At 40.5% G+C, this 16,561-nt stretch overlaps 1 protein-coding gene across 1 annotated transcript; it reads left to right on the plus strand.

The window, feature by feature from the left end:
• The first annotated feature begins 12,604 nt into the window (after positions 1-12,604).
• On the plus strand, positions 12,605-15,209 carry LOC148509680 (nicotinamide N-methyltransferase-like). The gene is made up of 3 exons (XM_088442910.1): positions 12,605-12,752; positions 14,343-14,550; positions 14,783-15,209. Exons 1-3 carry the CDS (start codon positions 12,605-12,607, stop codon positions 15,207-15,209), a joined length of 783 nt encoding a protein of 260 aa, XP_088299036.1.
• The last annotated feature ends 1,352 nt before the right edge of the window (positions 15,210-16,561 follow it).

Raw genomic sequence — 16,561 nt, forward strand, 5'->3', positions numbered from 1 at the left:
CACCAAAAAGCAGATAGTTACACGCTGTGATCTAAATACAATTAGCGCAAAAGATTATACATAAACAAGGTACAGTCAATATATTATGCAGGCGCTCTGGATCCATATTTCCGGCATCAAAGATGAAGCCTCCATCAACAGAAAGAATATGATGACTGACTAGCAGGTTCAGGGAGCTTGCATATAAACCCTTGCAGATATAGGCAATACAATAGAACAAGTTGGCATAATCCCATTGGTTCTTCTTCCTGGTTCTACTGTTACGATGCAGTTCATAGGTCAGTCTATATTGTAATAGTTCAGCCTGTAACAGCTTCTTTGTGTCTATTTTAACTAATCAATAGACACTACATACAGAGATACATTCTAACCTATAATTCATATCTTGCGAATGCCTGCTGCGATCTCCTTGCCGATGGAACCAGAAGTCTGCAAATAAACAGTGGTTTAGAATAGCACCAAACACGGTCTGCTTATCATGTACTAAACCTGAGATCTTAAATACAGTCGCTTCATTACATAATTAATAATGAATAAACCTTGAATATTAACCTTAATGCTAGGGAACCATTTTATGTAAGTGTGCAATGTGTAAGTGTAAGAATATTGCATAGTTTCACCAATATGTGTGGTGCATTTATGTGTTTTGTGCTTTGATATAATTATATATTTTATTTAATGTGTGTATGCATGTATGTCTATGTGTGTGTGTGTTACGCATGTAAGTCTATGTGTGTGTGTTATGCAATTCAGTGTATTTATGATGGATTTAATATATGTATCATCCCTTTCTAACATATTTTAAAACTACAGTGCAAGGTGTTTCAAGCAGTGGGGTTCACTTTCAAGCAAGGTGGAGACCTCCAGCTGACTGCCGTTGCCACTTCGTCTGATAGCTAATTCAAGGGTTTTCCTCTACCTATTTAGAATACACTTGTCAGTACTTCTTAAGCAAACCTCCAACCATTGTTCCTAACTTCTCATTCAGACAAATTCAGTTGTGCATATCAGTGTCTGTGTTATATTTCAATTGCCACAGCCATACTTGTCTGTATGCGGGGCTTCTCAATTTATATGTAAAACACTCACAGTATCCTGGTGTATATATTTTTTAATTTCTTTTCTCAGACATGTATACAGAAGCTGTTTCTCATTACTAGCTAAACCCTGCATGAATATTGTGTTTGTGAGTGTGAGAGTGTTGTATATTATTTGCTATTTAGTGTTGTGCGAATGTGTAGATACGTGCGCACACTGGGTGCGTGCACATGCAATGGTGCATCATAGATTGTGCTGACATAAATCAGACAACAGACAACCAAATCGTCCGATAACAGTTGAATTGCGGTCGCATGCAATTATTCGACTTCGACACAGGACTTGCCCGGAGGGTGTTAGAGGCCTAGAGGAGATGGTCCAGTGGCTGTTCATCTGAGGACCGGACTGAGAAACTACTGAGACTCCCCTGGTATGGAAGTGGCTTTGGCCTGAAACAGAAGCCAGATGACAGGGGAAATTGGAGAAGATTGCTTGAGCCAGTATGGAAGCCTATATATTTAATAAGAGCTATAAAGGAAAGTAAGGAAAAAGAAAAAGAAAAAAGAAGGAAGTTGAAAGATAAAGTATAGTCTTAGACCGTGAGAAGGTACTAATGGAAATAGTATGTATGAATGATGGAGATATGTATGGGTTTTTATGGAAAATATTAAATATGTCTATTTTTCATGTAAAATGGTTTACAAGGAATTTGAACTACTCCCGAGGTATAAAAATAATTGTGAGTATGGGTCACATTAAAATAGGATCATGGAATGTTGGAGGAATACACTCTCCGGTGAAAAGGAAAACATTTTTAAAGTATGGTAAAAAGACAGGTTTGTACATAATGTTATTGCAGGAGACACATTTAATTCAATCAGAAGTGGTAAAGTTAAATATATTGGGATGGAAAGTGATAGCATCAGCACCATCTAATGCAAAGGCAAGGGGGGTGCTTATTCTTAAGAGAAATGATCAACAAGTAGAAGTACTGAGCGAGGAGGATTTAGGAGGAAGATATTTAATTGTAGAATAGCACAAAGTAAAATGGTGCTATGCAATTTATATGCTCCAAATGTTTATACAAGAGAATTCTTTAGAACACTCATATTTAAGTTGTGTCCATATATATGTCAATGCCTATGTTTGTTGGAGGCAGGGGCGAATTGGGAATTTAAAGTGGCCCTGGAAAAAAAACTCAGAAAGTGGCCCTATGTGTGCGAGCCTATGGCGAGCGACCTAAAAGTGGGTGTGGCCTTGTGACAGGGGTGTGGCTTAAAATGAAATGCCATTCCCGCAAGCCACTCCCCCCATTTTTGTCATGCTAGGGGCATGCCCACAGCTCCAGGAGCTGATAGCCATGCCCCCAGTCCCGCTCTCTAGTAAATAAGCACAGTAAGCATGTGAATGAGCATTTTATTACCTACATGATTTCTCTGCAACAAGTAAACCTTGAAGAAATGTATCCTCCCTGGACAGGCAGTGTCTTAAGTCGGTATTTACTATTCATGCAGGAGATCACATGGTCTGGAAGCTGCCTGTTTGTGTGGTAATAAAGAAAATGTCATCATGCAACAGAGGTTCAACCAGATAATAAAAGAAGTTTTAGTGCAGGACAAATGTGAGTTTCACTTATTAAACAATTTATATTAATAAAATATATATGCTAATTTGGTTCCATTTCCATCAGTAATATGGTGCCATTAGAATTGTTGTCTTACTGAAGATTGCTGTCCCCCGGTTTTTTCTTCTAATAGTACCAGCAGTCCTTTCTGTGTGTCTCCAGCACCATCACCTTGGGTGTCCCCAATGCCATTATGCTGCATCTCCCCAGTGCCATTATCCTGCTACTCTTGAGCACCATCCTCCTGCCCTAGCACATAATAGCCCCCCTCCCCCACACACAGATCATATTCCCTTATTACAGAATAACACCCCCCCATAGATCATCATAAATTCCCCCCACCCTAGGCATTCCCCCCACACAGAGATCATATTCTCTTATTCCAGAAGAACCACCCTCTCAGATCATCAATAATTTCCCCCACCAGACATTCCCCCATGAGACAGATCTCTCCTATCATCCACTTCCATTAGGTGCCAATGTAAGTCACCCAGGCAGCCAGCCAGTCCAGCCCCAGGACAGAAGTGACAGGGCCAGGATAGAGGTGACAGGGCAAGGAAAGAGGGGACACAGGAGACAGGGCCAAGACATAACAGAGGGGACAGGAGAGAGTGGTGACAGGGAGAGGAAAGAGGTGACAGGGCCAGGACAGAGGTTACAGGCACAGGATAGTGGGGATAGGACAGCGGTGACAGGGCCAGTACAGAAGTGACAGGGCCAGGATAGAGGTGATAGGGACAGGATCAGGACAGAGGGGCTAGGATAGAGATGACAGGGTAAGGAAAAAGGAGACACAGATTACAGGACCAAGACAGAACAGAGGGGACAGGAGAGAGGGGTGACAGGGCCAGGAAAGAGGTGACAGGGCAAGCAAAGATGGGACTGGAGTGACAGGGCCAAGACAGAATAGAGATGACTGCAGAGATGGGTGACAGAGACAGTACAGAGATGACAGGACCAGGTCAGAAGTGACAGGACCAGGACAGAAGTGACATGACCAGGACAGAGGTGACAGGGAAGGACAGAGGTGACAGGACCAGGACATAAGTGACAGGACCAGGACAGAGATGACAGGACCAGGACAAAAGTGACAGGGCCAGACAAAGGTGACAGGACAGGACCAGGACAGAGGTGACAGGACCAGGACAGAAGCGATAGTGCCAGACAGAAGTGACAGAACCAGGACAGAAGTGACTGGGCCAGACAGAGGTGAAAGGGATGGACAGAGGTGACAGGACCAGGACAGAAGTGACAGGGCCAGACAGAGTTGAAAGGGATGGACAGAGGTGACAGGACCAGGAAAGAAGTGACAGAGCCGGACAGAGGTGGCAGGACCTGGACACAGGTGACAGGACAGGTCCAGGACAGAGGTGACAGGACCAGGACAGAAGTGACAAGACCAGGACAGAGGTTGACAGGGCAGGACAGAGGTGACAGGACCAGGTCAGAGGTGACAGGACAGGACCAGGACAGTGGTGACAGGACCAGGACAGAAGTGACAGGGCAGGACAGAGGTGACAGGGCAGGACAGAAGTGACAGGACCAGGACAGAAGTGACAAGACCAGGACAGAAGTGACAGGGCCGGACAGAGGTGACAGGGTAGGACATAAGTGACAGGACCTGGACAGAAGTGACAAGACCAGGACAGAAGTGACAAGACCAGGACAGAGGTGACAGGGTAGGACAGAGGTGACAAGGCATAGGGCAGGGTAAGACAGAGGTAACAGGGCATAAGGCAGGGTAGGACAGAGGTGACAGCACCATGACAGAGAAGATAAAACCGGGACATGACAGTGCCAGAACAGAACTACCTCTCACAGAGGGAGGGGGCACACTTGGCACCACCTCCCTCTGCACACTTGGCACTACCCTCACTTCTCTTACTGGGCACACTTAACAACACCCTCCCCTTTTACTGGGCACACATAGCAACCCCCACCAATGTCTGTGGCCCCTGGCTCGGCCCCTAACGTCAAGGCTCAAAGCCTGTTTCATTGTGATCAGGTGGAGCTAAGCACGGCAGTGGGAAGGAGAGGAGAGAGGACCCAGCCAGGAGGGAGAACAGCAAGGGTTGAAGAGCCACTCATCTTCTGACTGCTGCTGTCTGTCATATAGTGTGACAGGAGTAGTGGCAGCTGGCAGCAGCAGCTGCAGGGAGAGCGCCTCTCCTGCCTGGCACCTCCCTGCAGTGAAGGCTTTGCTGACTGAGTGGTTGCACGGGCCCTGGCTAGCTGCTTGGCTTGCTTAATTACCCCACATGCCACTGGCCATGGACCAGTGCCTAAACACTCTTCCCACCAGGTCACGTGCTGGCACCCGGTGTCTAACATAACTCCCTTAGGCAAAGCCTCTTCTCGCGATAGAGGCAGGCCACCGAAGCTGACAGCCGGGCTGCCTGTCATGCTGAAAAAAAAAAATTACAGCCGTGTGACGCATTTGGGGGGCAGGGCCACAGTTGAAAAGCAGCCCCAAAGACAAAGCGGCCCACAGGGATTTTCTCCGCTAAAGGTAAGGGCCAATCCGCCCCTGGTTGGAGGTGATATCAACTTAATTGTATCTAGGTATTTAGATACGAATTCTAGATCTAGGAGGGTGAGTTCCCTCCCAAAGATGGGAATGTCATATCTGATGGATCAGTTAAAGCTGGCAGATGTTTGGAGAGCTCAGAATCCTTTGGTAAAGAACTATACATGTTTTTCGGCGGCGCATGGTACAATGTCACTGATAGATTATATATTAATGGCAGAGGAGTTATTTTTGAAGGCGATATAAGTGAATATTGAACCAATTTGTATATCTGACCATACTTTGATTTGGATGCAAATAGAAATGGAGATAGATGAAGGTGGATATAAACAATGGAGATTTCCATCATATTTGTTACAATCAATACAATTTAGAAAAGAGAGAGAAAATTTCTGGGAAGAGTACAAGATGAATAATATTCAGTCCTATAAGGAAAACGCGTTAAACTTTTTGCAAGCATTCAAAGCAGTAATAAGAGGGATAATCAATTATGCATCTAAAAAGCGAAAATAATTAACACAGACATATAAGAGGGCTAGAGAGACTTTAATGGAAGCATTTCATAAGTTTAAGCTGAAATCAACTCCAGGAAACGAGAAGGGAATATAATGAGGCTAGAGTGTTTTATGAGGAAATATTTATTAAAATGGAGGAAAGATATTCATTTAACAGACAATATAAATTTTATACAGTGGGTAAAAACACAGGAAAACTAATGTCTAACCTACTTCGAAGTTTGCAAAAAATATGTACGATTACACATCTTCGGAAGAGTGATGGTGCATATACTAAAAATGGAAAGGAGGTTGTAGATCATTCTACAAAGGAATATGTACAAAGCAAATAATAGATACAATATATAGAGTCGTTTTGGGAGAGAGTAAGACTACCACAGATACTGTAGATAATTAAATAAAAAGTAAATTATATGCACCAATAACGGAGGAAGAGGTGAGAGTAGGAATAACAAGACTAAAAGATGGGGAAAGCTCCAGGACCCGATGGGATGTCTGACGAATACTTTAAGATTTTGAAAGACAGAATATGTGAGTCACTTACAAGGCCTTTTATGGAATTATCACCACATGTTCTATCCCAAAATATTTTAATGATGCTTTTGTAATAGTAATCCCAAAACAAGGAAAACATTTATAACTATCAAGTTCATACAGGCCAATTTCATTATTAAATATAGAATACAAAATATTCAAAAAAACACTATAAGAATAAAAACCATACTTTCAAAAATAATAGAATGTGATCAGACAGGATTTATTAAAGAAAGACATGCAGTACGACATATAAGGAAAGTAATGTCAGCATTGCAATGGATACAGGGGTTGAGAAAAATAGAACCACAATTTATATTGACGGTAGATGTTGAAAAAGCATTTGATTTAGTGGCCATCTATATGTAACAATGAGAAAATTTGGGTTCCCAGAAAATTTTGGTAAGTTGATATCCACAATATATACAGATCCCATATCTAAAATAGCAAGTAATGGGTATATATCAGAGGAGATAATGATACAAAGAGGGACGCGAGTCCTTTATCTCCATTGCTATTTGCAATGGCTATTGAGCCTTTGGCAGTAGCCTTGAGGAAGATGGAAGATTTTACAGGGATAAAAATTAACCAAATAGAATTAAAAATAGCATTGTTTGCAGACAACTTGGTACTGTTTATAATGAATCCAAAGAAAACTATTCCAGTGATATTAAGACTAATTTTAAGAATTTGGTACATTCACAGGCTTTAAAATTAATACAGCTAAGTTGGAACTACTCCCATTAAATCAAGTGCACATCAATGCAGAAATGTTACAGGAAATATATCCATTTCAAATTATATTAAATAAAATATATATACAGTATTTGGGGATAAATATAAATTATCCATTTAAAGACATGTATAAAGCGAATTACGATTTAATAATCAATGAAATAAAAATGCAGTTAGAAACTTAGAAAAAATTACCATTGTTGTTATTGGGAAGAGCTGCAGTAATAAAATATGTTAATCAAATATTACCAATCAGGATAACAAAAAAAGATAGTAAGAAATGTGAAAAATTATTTTCTAAATTTTTATGGGAAGGGAAAAAACCCAGGATATCTATAGCTAAATTAAAAATGAAAAAATGAGAGGGGGGCTTTTCAATACCTGATATCTAGGGATTTGTTAGAGCAGTTCATATGAGATATATTATAAATTGGTTATTAGATAAGGAAATGCATACAAATAGCATAAATATATACAAATGTATACAAAAATGTATACAAAGATTGAACAAGAAATGGTAAAACTGTATACACTTAGTGCATTAATACATACTCCGAAAAAATGTATTCCTCTTCAAATATTGACAAATGTGATTTGTAGGGACACACATACATCGTGGTGTGAGATTAATAAGAAGCTAAAAAGAAATCCACATTTTTCTAGATATGTGAAGATTGAGGGAAATCTGAGCTTTCAACCAGCATTAGAAAATAAAATATTTAAACAATGAAAAATAAGGGGATAAGACAAATTAGAGACGTGTTTGATCCGGGAGGTAGAATCCTATCATTCCAAGAGTTAATGAATAGAATAAGTAACAAACAACTGTATATGTACTTGCAATTACGACATTATATTCAAACAGAGAGAGGAATAGATAATATACTGAAAGATGTGGATTCAGTGTAGATAGTGCTTACAAGAGCGAGACTAGATACATACAAAACAAAATTTTTATACTGGGAATTATTAAATAATGAAATAGATAAAGAAAATAAATGGAAAAGAACAGTAGAGGAAAGAGGATTTCCAGGGGGTTACTCAAATGTCAGACATCAACGGAAATATGGAAAAAGAGTTGAAATATTTATATACGGTGCAGTTGCAGGAAGTCCAGATAAAACCGATTCACAGAAGTTATATAATGCAGTTGGCAATTGTCATAAGCACTATGACATCTCCTCCTTCAATTTCTTCAGCCGCAGCCAGAAAAAAAATCAGCTTTCACAAAAGACCTAGTGGTGATGCAGATAAGTCAAACCACCATTTTGACATCTGGTCGGGTCTAAAATAATTGCCCAATGTTAGTGACACCTCTAGCGTAACTCCATCTGATACGATCACCATCCAAAGAATGGTGGAGGATTATTTTCATGACACCATAAAAATAAACATGTCACAGAGTCCCTTCGAGAACTGCAAGGATAAAAAGGCAATTTGGAGGCACTTGTAGGAACTGGCTTTGCATTACCTAAGCTGCCCAGCCTCCAGTGTGTACTCAGAGAGAGTTTTCAGCACAGCTGAGAACCTTGTGAGCAAACGGCATAGGAAGCTACTTCCTCAAAATGTGGAAAAGATGATGCTCATCTAAATGAACTGGAAATTCCATGAGGAAGACCTTTCTCAACAATTATGTCACAGTACAGAGTCTTCTGTAATAGTGGATTCCAGCGGGGATGAATTAATATTGTGTGAGGATGATGTACACACCGATGAGGGTGAGGATGGCAATGATGATGACATTTTGCCACTGTAGAGCTCTTGCCTTAAGCCAATTGGTAGCTTGTTTGTTGTTTGTGGGGGTCCAAACAAACCAAGCACTTCAGCCACAAAAGTGGAAGTCCATGTCGCTGAAGTGCTTGGTTTATAAAAGTGTGCATGTCCTTTTAATATCCAACATAAGGGTGGGAGGGAGGGCCCAAGGACAATTCAATCTTGCACTACCTTTCATTTCTGCAACTGCTGTGTGGCAATGTTTCATATATGTGCTTTAAACTGTGGTGTCTGTACTGCTGCTCTGTCGCTTAGTAACCAGTCAGCTTACTGCAACCATTGGCCAATAATGGTGAAAACAATATTATAAGGTGTAAGGTGGTCAAAATTGACTGTAAATGACTGGAAATATTATTGAGGTTAATAATACTCTAGGGAAAAAAAAAAGGCCAAATTATGTGATTTTAGCTTTTTTTTATCAATTTTTGTAAAAAATCCAAATCCAATTCAAAGCCAGTCATGGCAGGTTTGGCAAATCCAAATTCAAAGCCAGACGACAAATCAGAGCCAAATCTAAACTCAGCAAAAATGATCCAGTGCACATCCCAACTTTAAATAGCCTGGTGCTTAAAATACAGGGCCCCCCTACACATTTTGGCCCCTGTATTTTAAAAACCAGCACAGGCTGTACAGAGTCAGGGGCTGGTTATGCTTCTGGGGAGGGGTGCACATCTTTTTGTTTAAAACACACAGACAGAAACCTCCACGGATCTCAATGATATGTGGAGGCTTCTGTATAACTGTAAACTCAGCCACATTAAACGGTGTGAGTTTACATAGGGAAATATTCGCACAGATTCACAAAGTATATTAGCCCCAAACTCAAAAGTTTACACGCTATTACATTTTGCGAGTCCCGGCACAAACTCGCATCTTCGGTGCGAGTTGAATTTTTACTTTAACTCGAACCTTATTACATTTGGCCCATTGTCTCAATAAAAAATAATAGTATACACTTTAATATACAAGTACAATGAATGTTCAAGTTGAGAATTATTATAGAACCCTCACAACATGCATACCCACATTTATATCCCTCTAACTAAGCTTTCTACCTACCCACAGTACCTAAAGAAATTAGATTTTACAAGGTAAAAAGTTTTTGGCTAACCATTACCCATGGCCACTCTTTCAGTAGTGCACTTTCTTTGTAGAATAAGGCCTATGTTCATGTAGCGGACTCTTTTGCAACCAACTAACGAGATAAATATGCACTGTCTAGAGTCTGACACAGATGAGGTGACTATATAGATAATTTGGCTATACCAGTGTTATGATATAGAGTTCTATTACTGGTAAACAGTACTTTAAGGTGTTCCTTGCTTGCAGTAATACTCAAATTCTGATGTTATGACTCCGCTGGTTTAATTTAAAGTTTGTTACTTGTGGCATTAGCCAAGGAAAATAGACTCTGCATAACTCTATGTCAGTCTCTGAGTAGCAGCAGTATTCACAAAGGCAGTTGCCTGCTTATGACTATATGTTTTTCCAGTTTTAAACTTAGAATTCCTCAATTGTTACTGGTTCACTGTCAGAAAATGTGCTAATTGGATGAAGTCTCTATGTATGCTCTTAGGTGAGAGGCCTGGCATTGAATTATATCATCAGGACACTAGTGCATCTATAATAATACTCTGTGGGGCCCATTTATCAATAATCGCAGACACAATGTGATTTGGGTGTGATGTTAGTTCCCATGATCGCATTGCAGTATGTGATGATAGCACTGGGATGTAATTAAAGGAGCCTGTCCCTGTGATGTGTTCAGAGTGAAGACACTGCATCAGTGATTTCTTCACTTCCTTCTCAGGACTCCTGAGCTTGGATAGTCTACAGACCAAACATGCACAGCAACCATTGTCGGGGATGCGAAGTGTAGGCCATAGATTAACGCAGCACAATGCCATCTGTCGTTGCTGTTGGAAATAGAGGGACCACAGCAGATAGTAAAGTTATCTGCTGCAATCCGTCCATATTAAATCTGGGGGATACTTAATATTTCTTGGTTTCCCCCTGAATTTCGTCTCAAAAGCCACTGTAGAACGTTTACAAGTGTCTGACTGAATATGAGGTGATTTTGCAGCCCTGATTACCTGGATAGTGGCCAGGTCCTGCTCTTCTCTATAGGAATCACCAGCACCTCTGTCTCAGCCCCTCATCAGTAGCCCATGTGATCAGTCCAACTTAGCTGCAGTCATATCGCTGCCTCAGGAGTTGTCAGTTGCACCTGAGTCCTCCTGGTCACAGCTGCCAGCAATCGCACAGTGGCAATTCCTTACTGGTGTTATCTACTCTGCTTATCATGGCTTATCTACTCTGCATGTGCCATTCTCCTGCCTTCTGATCCACCTCAGGAGGCTGATCTTCAGCCCCTCACAATCCCTCTCCAACAACTGCCTACTGTAACTCGATCCTCCGCCCCTTGGCTGTAGTGGAAACAGGGTGGGCTATTTACTGAGATTAGTTCCAGTTTCTTCCCTGTACTGTGGCTTATTGTTGGGATAAGTTTGAGTCACACTGTAGCGTCTTGTCTCCACACCACCTCAGACATCATCGGTCTCCGACGGTCTCTGTTTACTGCAGGTACGCTGATAATCAAAGTTTGCTACTTCAGACAGATCCCTCATTCACTGCCACGGGCACCTCTTATATCCTCTCTCCCATCTTCAAATCCTAAATGTCAGCAAGGAACTTTGGGCTCCTTAAATCCCAACTGTCAGTTTGGGCTTCCAGAAAGTCCACAGTCTGACAGCTGCACTCTTCAGTACAAACCACTGTAGCTTTCCACTATAAGTCTCCTACCAGTTAAATCAAACATTTTCTGTAAATTTTAATAACCTATATTACAAAAAAATACATCTATATATATATATATATATATATATATATATGGACTCTTTAAGGACTCATTTTCAGGGGTATCTTGATGTGCAGTTTCCCCAAAGGTGGATTGGCCATAGCGGTCCAGTCCAGTTGCCACAGAGATCCCCAGATTTAACTCCATTGGATTTATTTATTCTAGGGTTACCTAAAGGAATGTGTTTATGCTGTGAGATACAAGATAGTTATCATCTGCAGCAACAAATTGTTGATGCTTGTACATAGATTCATCCAGACAAGTTGTTAAAGGTTCATGAGGAATGGGAAAAGAGAATATCCTTAACAGTGCAACATGGAGGACAGCACTTCAAACATATCCAATACATTTTAAGTTAACATTGGAGAATAAATAAAAATATATTAAACAGAACACTTATTTTTCTTATACAATTTTGCATCTGTTTAATGTGTCACATGACTACCTTCCCAATTAAAAAATTAGAGTTGCATCCAAGATTGCCGATCTCAAGACGGCCGCCATACTGGTGACATACCCTAAAAAGTTTTCCCCCACTCTCATATCATATGTGTAGACACTGGATTATTATTCCCTTACTTATTTCTTTTTTATGTGTGTTTTCACACTAATGGACCACCCTGTATATATACTGTATATTAGTAGAAAAAATATGCTTTGACCCAATTCTGTTTGTTTTTTAATTTGAAGACAAATTTCTAATGGGTCCTGCTAAGATGGAATGTTAAGGGTTAAACATAAACAAAATACTGATGATCCATAGCACATTGTATCACTGTGACATTATCACCTGGTTAGGTCAAATATTTAGTCCTTGTAATTGTCATAAATTCTCTGCACATAGTGTTACCTTTATAGTCAGCTGTGTTTGAGAACATTCTAATGAGAGTAAATAACTATAGGATTCTGCTGTATATAAAGAGACCAGCCATACATATTACTATAAGGCTACAGATACAGGTCAGAGACTCATCCCGTCCTCTGTGACAGAAGACAAGAGAATGGAAGCCAGATCCAATTTGAAGCTTTACCATGTGCATGGGATGGATTCCAGGAACCACCTTAAATGTTACTATGATTCGGAAAGTGCATTCAGAGATGAGGGAGTGGTGTTTATTATGGAGAAGCTGCACAGCGCATTAGTAACAGGTGTGTATTTAGGATAAATTGTTGCCTCAGATATATAGCATGGTTATTATGGGTAACAGAACAATTAAATTGGTGACTTTATAGTGTACAGACAGGAGTGTAGTGTGGGGCAGTGGCGCATCACCCATATTATTTTACACTTACCGGTCTGTGGTCCTGCGGCGGGTGTCTGCGCATGCACAGTAGACTCCGGGCACACTCTAGTGCCCAGAGTCTACTAAGGCTCCAGTGGCTGGCTAGCCACTTCAGTTGGCTGTCGTCCACCGGGGAGAGAGCAGGGGGCCCTGCACAGGGAGTGAACATGGGCCCCCTCCTCACTTAAAACTCCCCTGGTGTGGGAAGAACCTAGGAGCTGATTCCAGCAGCAGGAGCTAAGCGTGGCAGATTGGCAGTATTTTCTTTTCTTTAAATGTTCTAAATATAGACCTCCATGATTGCCCAGTCCACTGGTCCCAAGCAGAACTGACTGCAGAAATAATGCAGACAGTGAGTGTGGAGTAACGGAAGCATAAACTGAGATGATGGTCTGACACTGCCCATTGGGGGAGTTTGGTAACCAGTCATATGGATGCTACAGTGAAGAAAAGAAGAGAGTATGGAGTGGAGCAGAGCTGGTAAGAAAAAAATGTGGTTACCGGCCAGAAAGGTAGGTGTCTGTGTGTGTTTAGGGGGGCATTGCGACAGCATTGCTACAAAGGAATTAATTATCTTATTTTCATAGGTGTATATATCCAAGAAACCAGTGCTCAGGTCCATGTGTTATTGAAGAGAGACTTGGTCTCAGTCTGTCCATAGTCTCACATCCCAATTCCCCAGCTTTAAGAGCATTTATTTTTTAAATAGAGCCTGTAGTAGCCTCTGTCTGATAGAGGCATCCTGTTATCTCATGGCCACCCTACCCTCTAGCCCCAGTAATATACACTACCCACCCTACCCTCCAGCCCCAGTGAAATTCCACTACCTGCCCCACCCTCTGGCGCCATTGACATCCACTACCTGCCCTAACCTCTGGCCCCATTGACATACACTATTTGCAATACCCTCTGGCCCCAGTGGCATGGTTGAATATATGTGCAAGCTGCACCTGCTATTCACAATGAATGTCTTACTTGCAATATATTACCAGTCTTGATCTGTAGATAGCATGATGGTGCTTTCAGCAATTATATTTATTGTGCCTGTATATTCCCTTATTAATATACTCCAGTCAGATATTTGTGATCACCAGAGTATTGCATAAGTTCCTACTGTCCTGAATTTTAAGACCTGGCAGCATCCTAAGTACCGTTGAGTCTATCACTCTAATGGAAGAATGGGTGGCTGTTATAGGCAGAAGACCTCTGTAGCATGGCTGTAGGAATCTCATTTATACCTTGTGTCTATTAAGTCATTCACAAAGCTGCGAGCAATGCATTAACTCTCGGAGTGTCAGTAATTTATTTAATATGCAGTATTGCAGCTGGTAACATACATCAAGAAATTGGATTCAGTATGTGACCAATGCTGGGACTCTCATTACCTTTCTTTGCCATTTTCTCACTGTAACTCTACAGAATGTTACTTTTCTTCTTATCTGAATTTTTCCTGCAGGTTGTATTAAAGGAGAAACTTTGATTGACATCAGTATAGGATCCATTCTTCATCATCTTTTTGTTATAAGTAATTTTTTTACAGAGATCATTATACTAAAATTGAGAGAGTCATGTATTATGGAACTCAACAAATGGGTGAACACCCGCACTGGGGCTTTTGATTGGACTCATGCATCGAAGATTGTTACCGAGCTGGGAGGCATCAGATAAAATGTGATTCTAAACATAAAAGAACATAAAAGACATAAAACATAAAAAATTAATGAAGATACCTTACACATACAGAGCATATAGAGAGTTACAAGGAAAGTGTTTATGCTCTTAGAGAAGATCATTTGGGTTTTTTTTTGTGGTATAAAAAATTGAAGTGAAACATACAGTTCTGCACTGTCACTTGAACCTCGTATATTATATAATATAATGGTTTAATTATTTTATTGTGGAAGAACAAGAAAAGGAAGAAAAGTTGAAGGAAACAATTAAACGCATTGTGAAATTTGACCTCAGCAAAGAAAACCTCACGTATCCGGTGATGTTAACACAAGCTGACTGTATAGTCACTGCGTGGTTGCTGGATGTGGTTTGTCAGGACCAACAAGATTACATCAGAAACCAGAGGAAGATGTCAAAGTTGCTTAAGCCTGGGGGATACTTTATTGTAATTGGGTGCTTAAATATCACATATTACACTGTTGGTAATGAAAGGTTACATGCATTTAACTATGATGAAAGTTATGTAAGAAAGACCCTCACTGATGAAGGATTTGTAATTGGTTCCTGTGAGTTACTTGATAGAAAAGTAGAGAGTGATCTCATAGATTATAAGCAATTGATGGTCCTTACTGCTGTCAAAGGAAATATTTAGGATGTCTGAGTAGTGGCCTTTGGCTGGATGGATGATTCCTTATAAAGCTTCTTAAATCTACTGATCTACCTTAGTTATTATTACCTTCTATAGTCCTAAGCCATTTTCTAAATCTTACAGCTCTTATCATGTGACGTAGATAAAGATTATATAAAAAAAAGTAATTATAAATAATTTTTTTCCTCATGTTTCTAGTAAATCAAAATTAAAAAAATGCTAAAATGTTTTATTTTTATGTTTTTTATTCAAAAGAAGTTGGGGCATATAATGGGTGGAGGTTCTGCTACTATGATAAGAACTACCTGTTTCAGAATAAAATGATGGTACTTAGTACCTGATGCAGATCCACTCGCTAAGGCGCGATCGCTCATTCTGAGCGATTTTTGCCCATCTGCACATGCGTATAATTTGCAGTGCGTGTGCGCAAGCCATTCGCAGCAACCTGATTTTGGTTGCTTGTAAGCCACTATCAGGTCGCTGCTTTGAGTGACAGATAGTGCCATTTGTGGGTGGTAACAGGGGAAGGTGCTTGTGAACGGGGGAGTGGATGTGCGAAACCAGGCGTCAGGCCGCCAAATCGTCATTTAAAGGGCGAGCATAATTAACAAAGTAGCGTCATTGTACATGTCATCTGCAGGTATTTCAGCCAGCACTGATCGCTGTGCTTGCAGCAGGCTAAGGCAGCCCCAAGGGCTGCGAGCAGCACCGATGGCTCTTGATGGTCCCGATTATTCCTTAATTTCCCGAAGATGACATGTGTTGCGAGTGGCAAGGGGGCATCTTTAGACACTTGCGAATGCACTTTGCTGTAGCTTGCCAAAACATAGTGGGCATCCTTGCGTGACGCAGTGCGAACGCTTAATTTATAATGGCACCTTTTTGCCTGCGAACGGGTCTGAATCAGATCCTTAGTACCATTAAGTACCCTCAGAAGAATAATACTAATGAGAAGTTTTACATTGTTGGACCAATGACAAAGAAAGAGATCAACATTGATATCTGTTTATGTTAAAGGCAATGCACCATTGTAAAATGGTTTGAGGCTATATTTATATGTGAGTCCTGACTCAATAGCAGATGTTTACTTATAAATGTGCAAAACCCAAGCCAGTGAAAGGTTTTCTTTTATTGTCTAACTTACAGTAGCTTATACTAACCACTAGATTTTCAGGTCTATATTAGAAAAAGAAGGGATAAACGGAGACAAAAAATGTGTAAAACTGAGCAAAAAAAAAATTAGAGCAAAAGCGAGTAAGAAAAATAGATATGAGAGAAAGCATAGAAAAAGATAGAGTAATAAAGAATAAGGTGAAGAGAGAAGAATGTGAGCACCACCAAACTAACAAAAATAC

This window comes from Taudactylus pleione, unplaced genomic scaffold (genome assembly GCF_031769625.1).
Source record: "Taudactylus pleione unplaced genomic scaffold, aTauple2 ptg000318l, whole genome shotgun sequence".
NCBI lineage: Eukaryota > Metazoa > Chordata > Amphibia > Anura > Myobatrachidae > Taudactylus > Taudactylus pleione.

Bases quoted from the DNA above. Each gene is read 5' to 3' on its own strand.
- LOC148509680 (XM_088442910.1), top strand. From the start codon at position 12,605: ATGGAAGCCAGATCCAATTTGAAGCTTTACCATGTGCATGGGATGGAT. The intron at 12,753-14,342 runs GTGTGTATTTAG...TTTTTCCTGCAG, and splicing joins GCACAGCGCATTAGTAACAG to GTTGTATTAAAGGAGAAACT. The intron at 14,551-14,782 runs ATAAAATGTGAT...TAATTATTTTAT, and splicing joins ACCGAGCTGGGAGGCATCAG to TGTGGAAGAACAAGAAAAGG.